General features: G+C 36.5%; 1 protein-coding gene across 3 annotated transcripts in view; it reads right to left on the bottom strand.

The window, feature by feature from the left end:
* The window catches only part of UHRF2 (ubiquitin like with PHD and ring finger domains 2), an 85166-nt gene that overhangs the window by 51314 nt on the left and 12914 nt on the right, over nucleotides 1-20938 (bottom strand). For all 3 annotated transcript variants that reach the window (XM_082782519.1, XM_082782517.1, XM_082782518.1), the window contains exons 2-3: nucleotides 18375-18617; nucleotides 11478-11740 (exon numbers count right to left, since the gene is read on the bottom strand). In XM_082782519.1, the coding sequence (XP_082638645.1) occupies nucleotides 11478-11740; nucleotides 18375-18617 (506 nt within the window). The remainder of the gene's footprint in view (nucleotides 1-11477; nucleotides 11741-18374; nucleotides 18618-20938) is intronic.

Raw genomic sequence — 20938 nt, 5'->3', positions numbered from 1 at the left:
CTTAGCAGCATGAGGCTCTGGCAAACTACAGTCTGAAGGTTGTCCCTGCCTCCACAATTGAATGAAACCCCACTGATGCAAATGGATGCATTATACACAAGTTCATTTTTGTACTAAATCTAAGTCTGCTAAAACAGAAATGGGCTAGAGAGAAGGCTGTGGACAAGCACAGTGGACGTGCAGGATGGGAGGGCCAGACAAGACCTGGTGTTCCATCTCTGAGCCTTTTCTTTGCCCTCTACTGTGCAGATATCTGACATGCGGCTTACATCTGTTGGAAGACTTATCAGCTTCTTTTGGTTAAAGAAACATGAACCACAGCAGTTCAACATTGGCTTGAGATAAACCAAGGGCCAAGAAGACATATCTGTCCTTAACTATTACTTACATTAATTAATGCCTAATTAATACCTGATTTATCCATAATCAAGTTAAATCCAGAAAGTGTTTACTTCCCAGTATATACAGGGGCAGGTGCTTATGAGAGCCACTATCATGTGTGAACAGTCTCATATTAACTTTTTTTAAACAATTTTGTTTCCAATTCAAAAGCATGAACTACATAGCCAACACAGGTATTTGTCCTGTAGTTTTCCCTTAAAAGAACCATTCTACAGTGATAGTGTTCATAATTATTGCAATAACTGTAATATAATAAAACAATGCAGAAAGCAACTGTAATGAGGTCACATCCGTTTTATTGAAGGGCCTGAATAATGGCAGAACATCATAGTTCAACAGGCTACTGAAATCTTACGACTAAGATTGGGAAACTGGTTAGTTCCAGTCATTTTACAATAAACCTTTCCTGAAGTTTGAAGAAGGCAGTAAGTATAACACAGTGAACAAAGAATCAGTTTACTTGAACTCAGAAATGAAAGTGTGCCTTAAGCATCCGGAAACTAAAGAAAGAAAAATTACATATTGTTTATATACACACAAAAATAATCAGGTGAGAAGTTATGAGATCCGTGGTGTTTAAAAATTAGTATACATTAGAAATTCCAAAGTCACTACCCAAAAAATAATCAAAACAAGTGTAACTTGCAACAATTTTGAAATCTTTTTTTAGAGCAGGAGATATGATCTGAAAAAAAAAATCTCTGAAAAAAAAAATATGTTGAGTTCTCTTCTTCTTGGGAAGACCTTTGGACAAATAACTTTTAATCATCAAGAATTATTTTGTGCCAAATTCAACTTTGTCTCATCTTTTCACCCCTAAACAACTCAGAATAGAAACCTTCCTACTATATGTCTGAGGAGCCTCAAAGATTTTCATTGTTAACAGCGACTCCAACTCTGCTCTGCTGAAAGAGCCCAAAGAAAGATTGCTAAGCTTAAGAAACCTCCTGAAGTCTCCTCTTATAGGTAGAAACCTATTGCTCTCCAAAGAAAGAAGAGAAAGGCAGCCTTCCATAAGTGAACTTCACTTGTCAGAAACTTAAGCTCACAAATATTCCTTTTGAAGAAAAGACACTTAATAAACTGTCAAGATTGTCCTTGTCAGAATTCACATTTCTTTTGCATCAGGTTCCATACACAAACTGTTTTGGTGCTGTGCTTTCACACACTGAAATGCTGATGAATTTTGATAAATGCCAACATATTTAAACATTCATATTTGTTAACTATTCATGTTTGTCCATAACTGATACCCCAAACAGAACAGATGAATCAGCATTTGTCACAAGCCTTTGAGTTAGGCTCAAAAATCACACATTTTCAGTCATACTAAATATGTTAAGCACAGTAATAATAGTCCTCATTACACTAAGTAAAATGAAAATACTTTCACAGTAAACTTGTGACCTCAAATGTATTTAATGTCACAATTTACCTAAGTATGGAAAAAAAAACTCACAATAAAAAATGCCACTCACTCCACACTCATTTTCCAGAAGTTTAACAAATTATTTGTATAAATCACACAACATTAAAACTTAACCTCTTACAAATGCAAGAGTAGTATGTAACTACATCACAAATGGGAACACAGAGATAAACCAGAAGACAATGAACAAATACAGTGTTATAACAAGCCTCAAGAATGAGGTGAAAGACCCTTTCCAGCCAACTGTAATACAGAACTACTGTTAGATGTGTTTACTGAAGGTGTTTTCTTATTTATTGCATTACTTATAAAATCCTGTGATAACTCTCCAAAGAAAACAAAGCAGCTTCACAGTAGTGTTCTGATTAGACTAGTGTAAGTTTGGTACAGTTGAAATGATGATTTGACACAATTCAACCTTCAATTATAGACATTTTCTTGTTTTTACGTATTCTTCATTACACTTAGCACCTAACATTTAAAAAAGCAGACACTGTTAACAGGAAGTATTATTGTAACAGTTCAATGAATACTTCCCATAAGAAGTCTCATGTTCACTGTCAAGCCACATTTCCCTGTAATACTTTTAACTGCAAACACTAATAGTAGCATAGCACGATTTACCTATGATTTCCTAACTTTGTATACGGTTTCCATAGCAGAGAACTATCACTGTAATAAAAATCCCAGCATTTCTTGGTCAGTATCTGTTTGTTCCTAAAACACTGCACTACTGAGAAACATTAACTCTACATCAGAATATGCACAAGTCTTTTCAGTCTACCAAGAACTTACTTTCAATACAATTATTAAGTATTCTATTTGAAGTATGAATAGAATGAAACAGAAGGCATCTGAGAAATACACTGCGTGCAAGGGGAAGTATGGAGGCATTCTGTCATTCCTTCACAGAAAAAGAAGCAGACTTCTGTTTGTGGCACGTGCATTAAACCTGCTCAAAGCAGTGCTTCCCTCCCTTGCTCCACCCTTACTAAGCAGCCACCAGACGAATTTATGCGAACGGATCAGTTAGATCTACAGAACTGTTCACTTAGTGGTTCATTTTTTTAAAATGTATCAGGAAGCAAGAACACTGCAGCCATACAGTTACCAAATTCAGCACAACTGAACTATCATGTGTACATAGCTGGAAAATAACGTATGAGGAATAAGAAGTTACTATCTCTAATAGCAGTGGCCTGTAATCCTTGATTGATGTCTGTCTCCAATAATCAAGTATAAACAAATTGTAGGGTAGAAACCCATTATATTAAATCCCTGCCTACTACCTTTATTTGCACATTTCACATTAAAAAAAAATCTAAAATATATCTGTTAGGCAAGTCTCAACTTCAAACCATTTCTTGAAGAAGAAATGGAAATGTGTTCTCTTGATGATCTCTTCAGCTAAGGAGACACTTTCCAGGAAAAAGAGTTGTGGTTTCCCTTGAGAAGGCAGTACTTAAAGAAGCACGTCACTTCTTACATTTACCTTCTCATTTTCTCAAAATATCCTGTGCTCTCCAAAAAATCCAAAGTCATAATTTTGAGAATGAAAGTTTAAGCAGCCATAGTTTACACATCTCAACCTGTCTTGTATGTTGCTTATGCAGCATACAGAATGACTAGAATTCCTGACCTTTACGATAATAAATCACTATCTTGTTTTTCTTAACTTATCTATGCACATGCTTTTGACATGATTCTGAAGAGGTTACGGGTAGTCTGGACTACAAAAGACAAATGAAACTTGCCTGATAAAGGCAAGACAGTTTTGATAAGGATAATGACTGCAGCAAACCAGAACTTTCAGCGTGCTAGCCTATCACAATCTTTCAAATAAAATGGCTTATACCTTTATCTCATCTTCTCCCTTTATAAAAAGGATGATCACTAACACCTTTGGCCTTCATTGGGAACTGTTACTTCTTACAGCATTTTCCATGACAACTTAATGTCTGCAACCCTGATTAGTTCTGAACTAATAAAACAGACAAAATAAAAAGGCTTTAAATAAGAAATAAAGCTTAATTCCCCTTGTACTTGAAAGACGTTCTCCCCTTGCACTTAACTTTTCAAAGTTCTTTTAACACAGAAAACATTAATTCCTGTTATTATTTTACTTGGGCAGGTTGAGATGTATGGAATAAAACAGTTAAAATATTTCCAGTAGGACTACCCCCACCTTTTTTTCATTCTCAACTGTTTTTTTCATTTTAGACCATTTCCCAAACTTCCAAATTAGAAGTTTGTTACCCAGGTTTGTATTTTTACATACATTTCAGCCACCATGACACACCTATGCTCATAACATGACTCAAACACTTCATAAATAAGCTTATAATTGTTAAGACAATCTTAGCAGAAACAAGAGTTAAAACATCTTAGTATTGACTTGGCAGGTCAAGGCATTTTAGTAGTATTTAACTACAAGCCTTCCACCTCAAAATGGAAGCTACTACTCACAGACTGATACAACTGTGTAAGTTCAATTTACATTTAGTAGCACCAGAGTCCAACAGGTGTCCCAGATCACTGAGATCAGTCCCTTATTACATGCTACCCCATACACTAACCTTTTCCTGGACTCCATTTATGATGAGTGTCTAAAATTACTGGTGTTTTCCACAGTTCATTTTTACGACATTTTACACAGTTTATGGAAGACGAACAGCCTCATAAGGGACAAGTACTGACTAAAGCTTATTTATAAATACATAGTAACACATTCCTGTGTGCCATATATGCCTTTACCTTCAAAGCAGGCTATAATCTCCTTAGTGTGTAATGAATATTTTTTTAAGTGTTTCTACAAAGCCATTGAATTCATTTTTCAGGACCTAATTAGTAATACTGTTTAATAAAAGTAGATAGCACATTAACACAAACTGTTTGTTTAGATACAAAAATAACAACTTAAGGACAGAACCCATAAAACGGAGGTCTTCCTAGAAACTAAGGAATATCCTGTTACTAATTCTTCATGCTGAAGAATAAAATGAGGGTATTGACCAGTAATTTTGTTTCTTAGAAATATATTTCTCACTCTGTAAACAAAATAGCTACCAGCATGTCTATAATAGGCACAGATTTGCATATATTTTCCTCTTCCCAGTCTTTTGCCTTTATGGTTCCAGAAGCATGTGTGAACAGACCACTAGTGCAAGCTACATAGCTGAGCTCACTACAGGAAACTGCAGGTGTCAGCATTCCCAGAGCGCAAGCAAGGGTGTCACCCTAGCAGCGCTGCATTCATGACGATGGCTACTTTGTCAGCCTACCCGCAATAAAATTCACTAGAGTTCATTGTTTTGGCTGCTAAAAACTGCTGTTCGTTCTACTCAGCTTCAAAACCCCCAACAGCATACAGGCTTCAGAATAGATGAATAATGGACCTGCACTTGGAAAACTTACCTCAGAGAAGCCAGCTGCTCTTCAGTAACGCTAACTACCTGCACCTCTGTCTACGTGCACAGCCAGCAAATCTCCATATTCAGTTTACACAGAGTGGATTTCTGAGTTTTGTTAATGTAGGATCACATACACGGACAGCCTAGTTTGTACACAGACATAATAGCCACTACTCACAACATCATGTTGCACAGATGTCAAGAATGGAGGCATTCTTTAAATGATGTCAAAATTCAAAGTATATTGCAACTTTAACTCTGCCTCATTAGTCTCAGGCAGATTGTCGAACTGCCAGCATCCATTGCAACTATTCCTGAGGTTGCTGTAACCTTTTATCTTTTAGCTAATGATACAAATAGCTACAGGTCCTAAAAGAAACCTGATTTAAAAAAAAAAAAAAGTGGAAACCCAAATGCAAGCTGCCATTCTTGCTGTAGAGAGGCTCTGAAGGTTAACACCAGCTATCATCTTTCTACTCCATTAATGATAAGGATCCCTCAGAGATTGCAGCATTCTCTCCAGACCCTGAAGAAACATTTAGTGTAGTAAAGTGCAGTGAGAAGAGTCTGAAAAAACTGTGGAAAGACAGTGTACTAAAGTGACAGCAAGGACTGGCTAACATGAATAAGTTTACCCTCAAAAATCCATCATACAAACAAAGCTATGAACAAAAGAACTTCTCTTTGGAGAGGAACACTGTTGGATAAGAATAACCCTGATTTACTTACCCACTTCAGTTCGTGTTAAAATCTTCCCATAACCAACAAAAAAAATTGCTCACTAAAGTCTATTTTCACAAAACAAAACCTTTAAGAACTGGAAAAATAAAATCTACTTTTTATGAATCTACAGCTGGAAGTACTATAAATTCTGTGTACACTGATCCAGGAATTTGATAAAAGCTTTAGGAATCCTCAGAAACAGTAACTGCCATCTGGCTACCTAAGTTGCCTTAACCAGACTGGGCACGCAACTTGCTGGTTGTGAAGCATCCTGCTTCACAACGCTTTTCAGGCAGGCTCTTTACAGCACCAAAGACAAGATAAAAGTATCCAACAAACATGCCAGACAGATCAGATGCAGACTGTACTGCAGTTTCTTGGGCTGAGAAGCAAAGAAGCTTCAGACTACCTCCAGTTCTCAAGCAACTCAGAGGAGAGTCCTTTGAGAACTCCTCTGAGTTCTTTAAGGACATCATTCCACAGTATTGAACATGCTAACAATTCATCCCGTTTGCTAAACTACCTAGTACCCTAAAATAACTAACCACAAAAAACACACTTAATGACACATAATGCAAACATTAGTGCAAGTTATAACTTAAACCTCTGACTGATGTAAAACCTGAGAAGGTTATCATCCAAACATGGGTGCACTGAAAAAAAGTTACCTACACTTAATCCATACTTAATCATTTATGTACAGGCATGCATACGGGCATTTGTCAGGCTGCAAACATCTCTAGCCTTCCTGTGAATAGCATTGAGCACCACCTTAAATGGAAGGCCTTTATTCCAAATAACTTACACAGGAAAAACAGGAGAAGGAAGGAAAAGAGCTTCTGTTTGTCAATCAACAATTCTTTCCCCTACTTCGTTAAATAGGTAACCATCAAGACACTAACACTTGCAGAGTGAGAACCGTCTCCCTGACAGTAAGTAGACCAACCAGTGCTGCACAAGCAATAAATATGAAGTGGAGCAAGTTTAAGAGGAAAGTTTTTATACGACAGCAATGTAAGATGTCTTTATTGTGCCACACTAAGCAACTGAGTGTTCTGTTCTTTATACAGTGTTTCTTAAGCAGGCAAAGAAGCTATGGTGGAGACTAGGTGGAGACTATAGTTCTCAGTTATCTTCAGGATCCAACCTTATGCTGGATTCCTCATGAGTCCTTGCAAATAAGGATTCAGATTTATTCTGTTCAGAACAGGTTCCCATCTTCATCTGTACTAGAAGACAGTTGCTTGGGGCAGAATGAAATGGAGGATAGTGTATAAAAACTGATAGCACACCTTGACCTTAGAAGTCTTTAATGGCTGTTTGTGATAGTGACACAAAAGTAAAACAGAAATAACAATGAATAAAAAGGCAGGAGGGGAAAAAGAGAACATTGGTAGAAATAGGAACACCTGTAAGCAACACAACATCCAGGTAGAATGTTGCTTTCAGAAACTGACTGCAGAAGATGGACCATAAGTTAATAGCACTATTTCCACAGCTGCATGCCAAGAAAGTTGGTAACAAAGGAAGGCAGACTCAAGTTCTGTGTTGATGAATGCTCTTTATGTCATTGGTGAAAACAGTGCTCTTAAAGCATGGCGTACCTTTTAAATCTCTCACAATAAATAAGAATATGTAATACATCAGTAGCATTCACAACTGGGAAACCTGTTTTGCCATAAGACAGTTGTCCTTTTGAAAGTTACGTGTTCTGGATAAGGGCTTGGGGTATTTTCTCTTCATTGCAGTCTGTTTATTTTCCTGGAAAAGTTTTCTACTGTTTTCCCCCTCACATTCACTCTTATTAAGAAGGAAATGGAATGAAGAAAGGAACAAATGAAAACCTTTCCCTCAAGAGGAGGTATACTCCTGTGAAATTGTTTAAGCCAGAAGATTAAAAGAAATAGGTTTAAGCAAACCTGGAACTGAAAAGTCCTACACAGGACTCATGATACATAAATCTAGCAGTACCAGCTAAGATGAGCTTTCTCACTTAAGGAAGGCACAAGTCCTGCTTCAGCCTTTAAGAAAAGCTGTTCTCAGGAGTGACCTAAAAGTTACCTTGTTGAAAAAGAATTAACGATTGGTTGTATTCTTCACTTGATGGGACTGCCAAGTATCTCTGGCTAGAAGACCAAAGCCAGAAGTAACCTCAAATCTGTTAAGTTCTAAAAATCTAACTTCTTCAAGGATCAAGCGTGGAATATACTGGCAGACAATACAGATGCAGACTTCCTGATGCACAGGACTAAGTAGAATTAATGGCTAAGGCAGCATTAACCCTTACTGAAAGGGGTAGGAAGAGTAAACACATCACAATATCCTGGCATATTTAGGCATTTAGGCTGTAAAAAAAAATCTTATTTTTGTTCTTTCAGATTTTTCTCACTGCTCTCAAGAACTTGAAAGTGTGCTTCAATATAATTTACTACAGTGATTTAGACTAAGCATGAACTTTCCTGACAGGCACAGTTCAAGAGAGAATGATTGAGGTGAAGCTTCACTTTTGAATAAAGTTCTCAGCCACAGAGTTCTTAGATAAATGTGTCAAACAATGCATTAAGTCAGTCCTAACCCTCTGAATCCAGTGTGAATACTAATGACACAGCCAAGGGAAGAAAGGAAAAAACAGTTTCAGGCCTCCATCCATGTTAAAACACATGGGATCTGTGTGTTTCAGAGAGAGCAAGGTGAGCCAGGTCTGCACTAGAGGACTTTGCTACAAGAGCTGTGCACATAGTAACAGAAAGCCTGGTCCTGATGGGGTTGCACACACTTCCAGCATCTTTCTTACACAAGCATTGCTATAAGCATTACAGGTTCAAAAAAAAAAAAAAAGAAGAAAAAAACACTGAAGGATAGTGTTTGAGGTGTTTTTTTTTTTTTTTTTCCTTTTCAGATTAAATCTGCCACAACACATGGCATAGTAAAGTGTATTTGCTGTTTATCACCATAAGGTCTCACTTCAGAGTCAAGGAACTGCAGTAGACCAATTTAATGCTCTACAGCTGACCTGTCCCACAGCTGCAGCCTCCTTTTTGGTGAGATTGTCTTCCAAATTGGAAGGATAAAACAAGCAGAGAACAAGACTCAAACATCAGCAGAGAAAAGTTAAGAAACTGACAACACATCTCCACCTGTGACATATAGTCCTCCAATGTATTCAAGTAATTTTTATGACTTTACAGACTCAAGGCTTATGCTTTCCCCTTCCCAGACATTTTTATTCTGTTTCAGATGAATGCAAGTGCTTTCACCTCTTGCAGGAGTATAAATATTGTGGGCAAGGCATAGTTGAAATTACCCCACCTAAGAGAATCATTTTATTCAGGAGATAAAAGGGAAGATGTCTTTATTTACAGTGGTGTATTTTGAAGAAGCTCAGAAAATGCCAAGTTAAGCAGCAAAATGCACAGCCTGAACCTAAAAAACAAAACATCCAGAAACAGGTAGCTATGCAGAAGAATAAATGAGTAATAAAGTATGAGCCTCAAAGAATACAAGAAGTTAAATTATATGAGACAAGTTCTGGAGCACAGAGGAATTGTGTGGTAAAGCACATTATGCTCTCCCTTTTTATCCATAAGGAACATACTGGCAGCAGAATAGCTGCATAGAGAGGTAAACACTAATGGATGCAAATAAAGTGCTGCGATTGCCCTAATAACTGCCATTTGAATATTCATGTTAATTACCACTAAAAGAAGCGAGACCTTTTAACATTTTTAACCAAATGTCAGTAACATTCATGTTAAACCAAATAACCCATAAAAGCTCAAGTTCTGCTTTCCAGAAAGTCTTCCAATAGTTACTTTTTCTGCACATTCCAACAGCCAGCATCTTCAACTGAAACATTCAGTATCTTAGACTGAACAAGTACATACCTGTGCCTTTAATCACTATCTTGCAACATTGTGTTCCTATACCTTATCTAATTTTGTTGGCAATGAACATAAAACTGCTATGCATAATCTTACAGTAAGACCAAGAAGATTACTGTCTCCACCTGCTCAAAGTGAGCAACTAGATCCTGAAGCACACACAAATGAAGGTAAATTTTCTTTTTCTTTAGTATACCAGATTTTAGTATAGATAAAATCTGGTGTGTTGTGCAACATTTTCTATTTTAGCAATTGGGGGAAAAAACAGGCCATATACAAAACAGGAACAGAATTTCACTGCAGCAGTTACAAAAGTTTCTAAAGAAATTTTTGCTCATGGCTCACTTACATACATCCGCAGTGTTGGAAATTAGGTAATCTTGAAGCCAATCTTTAACCACAATGCACACATAATTACCCTAGAAAGTGTTCTGATTTTGATTGTATCAGTTGAGCAAGTTATTTCCATGTACGTCTTGTAATATTTGATACCTAATAAAGTATTTAAATTTTTAAAAGATTGAAAATCTTGAAGAAAAGTTCAATTTAAGGCTTTCATCTTTGTGATTATTTAACATTTTAACTTACACAGTTGCAGATGCAATTTTGTATCTGAAATCAAGTCAAAAAAGCACACTGAATTAGAACCACAGCAGCAAAATGTTCTCTATTCAAGTCTGTATTTTTATTTTTCTAGCAAAACTACATTTAGTTACACTTTAACTGAACTTGAAACTGCTGCTCTGAAAGTGTATTGTGGAAATCTTTATTTAATTAATACTGAATACACCTTGCCCTCCATTTCCTTAAGCTTGGATTGCACAAACTACAGTATTTCTACTATTCTCAGTAGCTCTACTACTCTCAGTAGCAAAATTTAAGAAACTCCCTAGAATCTATTTAGATGCTTAGCTCAATGCTTCAGCAAATGCTGATTAAAACAATTAAAAAAAACTCTCAAGTGAATGAAATTGTGCAAAACTTCTTCAAAAGAAATTACTTTCTATTTAGTGTGCAGTATGAGGGGCTATTCCTGCCCACACACTGACGGCTCCAACAGTTGTTTTTATGAAAAAACAAAAAACCCACAACCCTCCCTTAGTGTCCTCATTCCAATTCAGAACCAATTTCATGCCTTGAGTCACAAGTTTTCTAAAACAAACCTTTGTCAGCAATGCAGACCTGCAATTTTGTGCATAACTGTTCTAGTTAGAACAAAATTAATCCAAATTGTGTACCAAAATTTGCTCTCATGAGCCTTCTCCAGTTCCAATGAGAGGAGCTGAATATACACAGGGAATAGATAAATAAAACAGTAATTTACTTGGAAAAACCTGGAGTGAAAATTCATTTTTATATATAGTTTCTTCTTCTCATATAATTAAGGATGGATTTAAAATTTTAAAGACAAATTAACTAATACTTGACAAGTACTTATGCATGGAAAAAAATAGCATTACTCCCACGTATTCACTATAGCCACTGAAAAGTGTTTAAACATTTTAATAATTTTTTCTTGGTTGCAATATTGAACTTGCTTTCTTTGATTCCAAGCTTCTTCAAGAAATTCTTGGTTTATACAAACCAAATAACAATATGTGATGTCCTCAAAATAGTATCAGGAGCACTTACTCATCGTACTTGATATGATAAATAGCTTCTTCATCAGTGTCCATACAGTCTGAATAAGATGTGGATGGGGTACTGTCCAAGTTATTTGCATTCTCTCTAGAATGATCTTGACTTAAGCTTCCATTAGTCCTTTTGTGAGTATTACCACTCTTTCCTTGAGCTTTACCATTCTTATGTCCCTTTGTTGCTCGGGTAACATTTTCTATGTGAGCTTCAAACCAGGCTCCAATGCTGACATCACGGGCATCCACCAATTCATTTATCTAGAAGAAAAATTCAATAATGAGTTTATGCATGTTTTCTATAATCTTAATTAAGAATAAATAAGACAGTTACTATACAACTGCTTAACCCTGTTATCAGTAAAAATTTAACACCAGTAACTCATTGACATTGAGCAAGTTCAAGTAACATACAGTCATCATTAACACTCTGCACATTCAGTATTTTATTCTTGTCTCACTAAAGTTTGGTATTAGGAAGAACCACAGAACTGTTCAGGATGGAAGGGACCTCCAGCAATGATCTGTTCCAGCCCTCTGCTCAAGGCATAGTCAGCTATGGCAGGTTGCACAGGTCCATGTGCAGATGGGTTTTGAAAATCTCAAAGGAGAGACTGCAACTTCCATCCAAGACCAGACAGAATCTTCAACATCAGGCCAGCAAGCAACACATTAGTTTTCTGTTATATCCGAAAGGCTATTTAATCACACGCAAAATGTGTCAGATAGCTAGTAAAAAAATACTTAGCTTTCAAAAATGAACACCATGTTTACTAGCTATGAAATAAACTTATACGTGATTTTAGAAAAGGAGACCACGTGATTTTTTAAGCCTGAAAGTTAGCTTTCTCTCTTTTGTTGTCATTTGCTCTTGCTTCACAAGTTGTTTTTTTTTGACTAAAAGAAGTATACACGTATACGCAGTACTACGGCATTAAAATACTAGCTTACAGCCATGGGATTTTAAAACTTTCCTCTGCCTCCAAGCTGGAATTATGAATTAATCTTTTGTAATTCTGCCATGCAGCATTTTTTACCCCTCAGGACTTGAGAGGAAAGAGGGAGGAAACAAGTCTAACAAGGATGCAACCACAGTCAACCAAAATCCTATAGCTGCAAGCAACAGAACTATCTCCAAACATATCTCAGAATAATAGTGGCATTAAGCAACCAAAATACTTTATTATTTGTCGTGGTTTAACCCGACCGGCAGCTAAACACCACGCAGCCGTTCGCTCACCCTCCCCCCTCCCTCTCTGGGACGGGGGAGAGAAATGGAAAGTGAAGCCCGTGAGTTGAGATAAAGACAGTTTAATAAGACAGGAAAAAAAAATAACAAAAATAATAATAACAATAATAATAATGATGATACAATGGTGATAATACGAAAGTAATAATAGTATGTACAAACAAGTGACGCACAATGCAATTGCTCACCACCCGCTGACCGATGCCCAGCCTAACCCCGAGCAGTCCGGCCTCCTCCCATTGCTAGCCACCCCTATATATTGTTTAGCATGACGTCAGATGGTATGGAATACCCCTTTGGCTAGTTTGGGTCACCTGTCCTGGGTCTGTCCCCTCCCAGCTCTTACTGCACCCCCCAGCCTGCCCGTTGGCAGGACAGAGCAAAGGCTGAGATGTCCTTGGCTTAGTATAAGCACTGCTCTGCAACAATTAAAGCATCGGGGTGTTATCAGCACTCTTCTCATTCTAAGCCAAAACACAGCATTCCACCAGCTACTAGGAAGAAAATTAATTCTGTGCTAACTGAAACCAGGACATTATTCTAGAGCATGTTTTATTTTCACAAGTCATCAGCTACTTAATCGGGTGTTTCTTTAATAATTCTGAGAACACCGGGAAAAAGGTTATTTAAAGAACGTTTCATCCACAGCATAACAACTATAAAAAAAATCATGACAACATAAGTTCTGCACAGCCATGCCACAGAAAACATCTGCAACAAACAATTACAATATAGATGTCGCTTAAACTGCAGCCTTTGTCAAGTACTAGTGGCAGGGACATACTTTGCAACTCCAAAAGCTAGCTTCTATTAACCAAACAACCATAATACATCTTGGCAGGGACAAGATCAAAAGAAAAAAAGTAAAAACCACCACACTCAGTAACATCCACTATTTAGAGTTAAGCATTCTCTAAGTATCTGAACATGCAATTCACAGCAGTTTAAACTAACAAATTTAACCCAAGAAAGCAATGTATAAATAATGCTTCAAATTTTAATCTCCTCCTTTCATTCACTTTCTTAAAACAGTCTCCAAAATTCAATCCTCTCTTTTTTCTCCCACAAAATTCCAACGCTTTGTTTTTTATTCTTAAAAACTACAGTATCTGAAATACAGATTTTTACCAGGAGGAACACTTCAGTCGCCTAATAAATCAAAGAACAGCCTCATTTTAAATGTTTTAAATATAAGCAGTGGATTTCAACACTTGTAAAAAAAAAAAAAAAAAAAAAAAAACAGAAGAAAAGTGTCCCTACAAAACCCTAAGAGTTTGAATTAGTTGTAGCACAAGGTTCTCTATTTTTTTTGTCTGAAGAGCAGACTTGAGAAACTTGGGAAAAGAGTCCTTCATCCGCTGCTACTACTTGAAAGAAGTTCAGAAAGTGCCAGAGAAGCCATGTTAGCCAAGCCATCATCATTAGATTACAGAAATAAAATTCAGTGCAGTCTCCCATAATTCCTTGCAAAAGCATCCTTTCATAATTTGATATGCACATTCACAAAACAGACTTTCCACCCTGGCAAAGTACAAAAGCAATAAATTACCATCAAAGACTACTGAGGAACATCAGACAACTATTTTACACAGTTCTGTTTCTGCAAAAAGATCCAGTCTGCAGCAGAGAATTCAAAGAAAAATACAGTCAAGACTGCTTTTATGCAGAATTGTTTTGGTAGATTTATTTTCTGTTGATTTTAAGTTGGAATATGACTACTTGGAGCAGTTCTTGAGGAGTAGAAGATTGAAACCAAGTTGTATAAAAGAATATTTCCCATGAAAAACAAAAGGTACAAGGAGAAGGTAAGTAAAGATGCAAACAAAATCAGAGCTCTATGGTAAGGAAGAAGTCTAACGTTGGTGTAACAACCTAAAAGCCTTTTAGAGTTCTGGCAAATGTGTTTACATGCAATTACCTAGACTGATTTACCAACTAAAGACAACCATCAATCTAATTCATCTTTCATTTTAGTTTGTAGAACATCATCCAGTGATATAACTACAAATGTTAATACCAACAAAACAGCAACTGTTTCTTATTTAGAATTGCAAAATTAACAAACAGTCATAAACAGTTATGACTTATGATCACTAAAATATGAATAATGGGGATAATACTAATTATCCCCAACTCTTTTCTAAACTCTTAAAAAAATCACTAGAAATAGTTAAATAGGACAGATCAAGCCAGATCCTTTTTTTCCATAAGAACTACAACAGTAGGAACAGATCTCATCTTTGCCCTTCTTCCTGATTTGAAGTATCATAACCTTGTTTACTGTTGTATTACTTCTCCTTTTCTCTGAGAGAAAATAACTACTTCACAATTATCACCATAATACAAAGATTGATAATGAAATAATTAACTGTCTACACTTAAACTGCAGCAGCATGCAATTCACTAAGAGCAAATTTCCCTAGTACCTGTTCAATGGGATGTTTTATGGGGTGTTTTCAGTCCAGTCAAACCAATACTGCGAACTGATTCACAGGAATATAATGACAACATATGATGAACAAGCACACTTTTAATTACTAAAGAAAAATACTGCACGCAAGTAGGGACTGTACATATTCCGAAGCAAGACCACAGACTATTCTATTTTTCTGCAAAAGAAATCTGCAAATTAAAATGCTCTGAAGGGCCAAAGAAAAGGCTGCAAATAGATTTTGCTCTCACAGCTAAGATGAGAGGAGCTATGCAACAGAGCAATTAAAGAAATACCAACCATCTTTAAAAGATAAGAGAACATTGGAGGCTAAACCAGGCAGAAGCACCAGATGAAGTCATCGTTCTAAAGTAGATATAAGAAAATGCCATCCAATCTGTGGAAGGCCCAGTGATGAAAAGTTATGGTATATGTCAGGGGGGAAAAAAAGTAGCATGATTTCCAATGACCATAAAATCACTGAGGTTAAAAGGTGCTTCTGGAGATCTCCAGCCCAACCTTCTGCTTAAAGCAAGATACGAACTGAGTTCATGTCAATTTGTTCAGAATTTTATCAGGTTGTTATGTCGTGAAAAGTTCCAAGCATGGAAGTTTCTCACCCTCTCTAATGCAACCTGTTTCAACCCTTATCATCATAGTTTACTTCCTTACTACCCCTTTCTAATTCCCAAATACTGTCTTTCATTCTCCTGTTCTGTACCTCAGTAGAAAGCTTTGTCTTTGAAGAACATTGGAAGGTCCTGTCTTCCCCAGAGCCTTCTCTTTTCTAGGTTAAATAAGACCAGTGTCCTAAGGTCTCTCCAAGATAGCCAAACTGGACTTCTTGGTGTGAACTTGACCCACTGCACTTGCTAAATTTATCACCATTTTCCTTGTGCTAACACACCTGAAGATGGATGCAGAAGGTGGAATATCAAATTACAAGTGAAGTTGAATAATCACTCATAATTGATAATGAAGTTGAATAATCAGCTCATCAACTGGCTGTGTTCTTGCTAATTCAGCCCAGCTCCTGTTGATGCATTCTTAGCATGCGGTACTGCTACACTGCAGTGATGACTTTCAGACAATCTTAAACGAGCTCCAGATGCCATTACAGCAGACCAAATCCCCAGTGGGGCTGCCACACTCCCAGTCTGCACCATGGGAGAATATTATTCATCTGAAGTGCAGGATTTGATTTTCTTGAAGTTCATGGCAGTCCGTTATTTCAAGTCCACCTACATCCTTCTGAATGGCAGACTTGCCTTCACACCAGCTACGCTACCCAGTGCTATGCTGGTGTTCAAAGACTTGGAGAACATGCATTTCCTCCTTCTCTCCAGGCCATTGGTGAACACACTGAGCAGGACAGGTCCAAGGATAGTCACCAGACTGAGTAAGAAACTACTACTAATAATCCAGTTTTTAAACCAGATGCATTAACTATTTTCAGTCTTAACAATAAGGAACAGGAGTTGAATATTGTTACACCCACTACTAATCTTTCTAAATTCTGATTTACATAATCAACAGAATTCCTCTGTATAGTCACCATAAGTCACTATTATAACTATCTAACAATAATTATCACCCTTTTTTTTTTTTTTTTTTTTCATCTTCACCTCTACCTTTTGTTTTCTCTTTTTATGAGATGTTCCATACTGGCTACACCTTTCCTTTTGGTAGCTGAAACCAGAAAGGAGTGCACAAAGACTATTCAGAACATGGAGTAACACGTCTCGAGTCTAGCTCTGCAACCAGATCCAGTGAAGCACAGGACTTTGCTCAGCTATTAAAAAAAAATTAAGAAAATGATTAAAGATTATTCCTTCCTGTAACTAGACAATTCCTTATTGTTTGGTAAACAATAATTAAACACATCCAAGCATTTAGCCATCTAACATGCCTTAGTTTATGGTCTTTTTCATTAACTTATTTATTAAAAGTTTTCCACATTTGAATTGCATTACTGGCTAGAATTTCTTTAAGTTCCCTGATTCTGTAAGCAGAAAACCACTAAGTGTTCCTTCTGTCATCTGCAAAACAGCTAAGAACAATGACTGTAGCCATACACAAACTACTTTTTCTCTCTCCACATATTAAAAATATAAAGCTGGCTTGAAAAAAATAAAAATTGTTACGTGTTTCAGGTTTTAAGTGAAACCAAGATATATCTTTTCATCTGGGTGAAGGTTCTAAATAAGACCATTCCTCTACCCGAAAGTTGTAGAGGTATAGCAGTGCAATCTTTTTTTCTCTGTGTAATCTTGAACTTTTTCAAAAGAATTACTGCTATTGATACTATTCATCAAAAAGCACCTCCAGAGCAGGAGGAAAAATGTTACCATACCTTCATATACACATCTTGCTAAATATCCAGCTACCTAGCAATCTGCAGATTGCTTGTTTTCTGTTTTAACTTAAATTCTAGTATACTGGTACAATCCTAGATGACAATATGGAAAAATTCAGAAGGTTACTAAAAACTAACAAGGGAAGTGATATATGTGATTCCTAAACAAAGTATAATAAAATCACAGTGTATTATATTAAGTTTATCAGTCCTCTATCAGAACAAGATAAGCATTAGTATTAAAACTCATATTTGGCAAGCTGGAAAAAAATAGATAGGGGAAAAGGCCACGCTTTTCCACCTATCTTTTCTGTGGATTTTTTTCTCTTTTTACAGAAAGTACTGCTATTTCACAGGCACTCTTAACTTATGGGAGGCCACAACCCACTTACTAAAAAAACTTTTAGAGAACACAATGTGTCAAAGTTTATGAACACTCCTGAAACCTGTAACACTAATGAGCCTGGTACAGCAACACACACTAAGTTACTTTAAACTAAACCACATTAAAAAACTTTAATATAATACTCTTCCCCAAACAACTCCATCAAAACTCAGATTTAATCCAGATGACTGAAGTTTGAACACACTTAAAATATCTGTAATTTTAAAGTAATTTAACTCAATTTAACATCTTATCTCTAATAAAAAGAATGCAACTGTCAGTGAAACTTCAACAACTTGCAGAGATATCTACTTAAAAGCAGTTTATAGTTTCCCTCACTGGGAAATTAGGTTAAATAATGAAAGAAACCAGTTAGTACATAGACATTTACACAAAAAAGCAAAAAACCTTTTAAGAGTAAAACTGAACCTCCAAGTGTAAGGTAAGCTTCCAGCTTTCAAAGCTTGTACATACCTTGTACAATCCAATGCCAGGATCAATGAGAAATGAGCGAGATGATGTAGATGGCTGACTGGGAGACCCACTACTTGTTTTTTTGACTTTGTTCTTGCAGTTGGAAACAGCACAGGGATTGACTTCTCCATCCTCATCTGTCATAGAAACCGTTGTAGGAGCTTCAGATTCAGAACGTATCAAAAGCTGAACTATGTCATTGAGTCCAACATTGTAGTCAAATAAAGTGTGTCCATCTTCTAGCTGTCAAAAAAAAAAAGTATAGTTGTAAAATTCTATCTTAAACTAAGAAGTTTCCAAGTCTTCCTTTTAAAGGCAGTGTCCATACAGACCATAAATCCGTGTCAAAGTTATTTAAGTGACAACCCATCTACTTCAGATAAACAAAAACCTGTGTCTCAAGTAAATGCAACAAACTCTCATCAAGTTACCTGTGGCCATGATTTCACTAACGAAAAAAAAAACAGTTAGGACCTTAAATTAGAAACATACACCTTTACAGGCTTTGGATCTTTTAACTACGCTGTGATCTTCAAGATAAAGAAGTGATTTTTCTTATTAAAACATACATAGGTTTTATGCAATAACTAAATGAAGGTGGCAACGTGTCATAGAAGTGGGAATTTTTATGTTGTCATAGTATTGTATACATTACAGCTACATAATTTCACTCTTCTCCCATCTCTTCCTGAAAGCAAGGCAGTACTGATACCTTCCCATTGTTTTGGGAAGTCTCTCTTACATGAAAAATCTAGATATAAAAAGCCTCATACACATACAACTCTATTTAGTTTTCAAAATGATAAGACCTGGAAGTATTGCACAAGAAGAACTATAAGGAGAAGCAACACTAAAAATATGCACTGGACCTTTAGTTCTTAGTTAAGTTATAAAAGGAACTCTCCTAAATTGAGAGCACTCAAAACCACAATGTTATTCCAGATTTAGCCACCCCACAAAGAAGGGCCCAAACAAACTTTATTCACTGAAGACATTACTGTTACCTATCAGTCACACAGTTATATTGAGGAAGAGTACGTGATGCAGCATTCTCTCAGTAACTTTAAACATCTAGGCACAGTTATATTCCACATTCAGTTTGATTCTGCATAACACCAGAATATAAATAGACATTTTAATCATAGTCATTTTAATCATACATAGTCATAGCACATAGTTACTAAGCATTACTTTAGGTTCTATCTAACAGGTATCTTAAAGCTGTGCTATCTTATTTTGATCTCATAATATCACCTACCAACAACTAAACTAAGAAACGCACATCAAAAACTGACAAGTTGTATGCTGGGAGAGCACATAACAGCAAGGAGTAGTGACCGTAACTGCTTTGTTCTGTTAAATACCCTCACTGACTCAAAGCATCTTCGAAGTAGAGAAGACAAAGTTTGCCCAAAAATGTAATGCATTGATTTGGGACACCAGAACTTGAATTTGAGTAGTTATATTTTACTTCACACTGCAAAGGCAGAAAAAAGTGTATGATCAGAAAGCCTCCCACCGGCTTCCAAACTGCTTCTGCAATGAAAAGGTAGCTTTTTTTTTCCCTCCTCCTAAGAGGAGGGACAGAATTTCAAACAGCACTGTTTTGGGAATCTTCTCAAACAGACCTGTTTTCAAGAAGTTATAAGCAATAACAATATATCAAACAAATGCAGAGAAGACAGAAGCAGCAAAAACAAATAAGAAATTTCCCAGCTTCCCACTAATCTAGTTTTTCTTTACATTCAAATGATCTCAGGACTGACAAAGTTGTGATGAAAAAAAAAAAAAAACCAACACAAAAAACCTACACAGAAGGGCAGAGGTCAGTTATGGACACAATCTGCCAATCAGAGTATCAGTTTTCCTTCCAAAAGGCCAAAACCCATGCTAAAGATTACTCCCCTTAGTCCTGATAAGGACCATACCCGCAGTTAAAATTTATATCAACCTACATTTGATTAAGTATGCATTCCCCAAAAGCAGAGTGCACTGATGTCACAAATGAGACTCCAAACATTAGTTTCATTGCTTGGTTAAGCAATAGCCTAAAGCTAGCAAAACTAAATACAGAAAGGCTACTGATTATTCTCTGCAGTGCTGCAACGGAAGAACAGCTCTAAGTTCGGCCAACAACAATGGGAATGACCCATACGCAGATGAAAGTTTTCAAACCTGTTCAACACGTATCAGACACACCATAAAAATCTTCAGTACAATCAGGTTTAACTATCAATCGTGCAAAGGTCTTAAAATGGAAATCTCAAGCTAGTGGTATTCTACAGGTGACTGCCAACACTGCCTCATATACCTGGAAGCCTAAGGTAGGGTTTCATACTGAGTAACAATCTACTTAAGTGATTTCACATAACCATCCCCTCCCATCATGTTGTATATCCCCCCTATGCTTGTGACAACTCTTTAAGAAAAGGAACACAAGTGTTCTTCCAACCTTATGACAATCCAGATTTGCAGGCTTTTCACAACACCAGAACTTTGTGGTTAAAAAAAGAGAACTCTTGAATTCAAAGTACACAGAAACCCAAAACAAAGACAAGTAACCA

The sequence above is a fragment of the Aythya marila genome (genome assembly GCF_965140915.1).
Source record: "Aythya marila genome assembly, chromosome: Z".
Lineage (NCBI taxonomy): Eukaryota > Metazoa > Chordata > Aves > Anseriformes > Anatidae > Aythya > Aythya marila.
The sequence above is the reverse complement of the archived record's forward strand: the minus strand, read 5'-3'. Positions and strand labels throughout refer to the sequence as shown.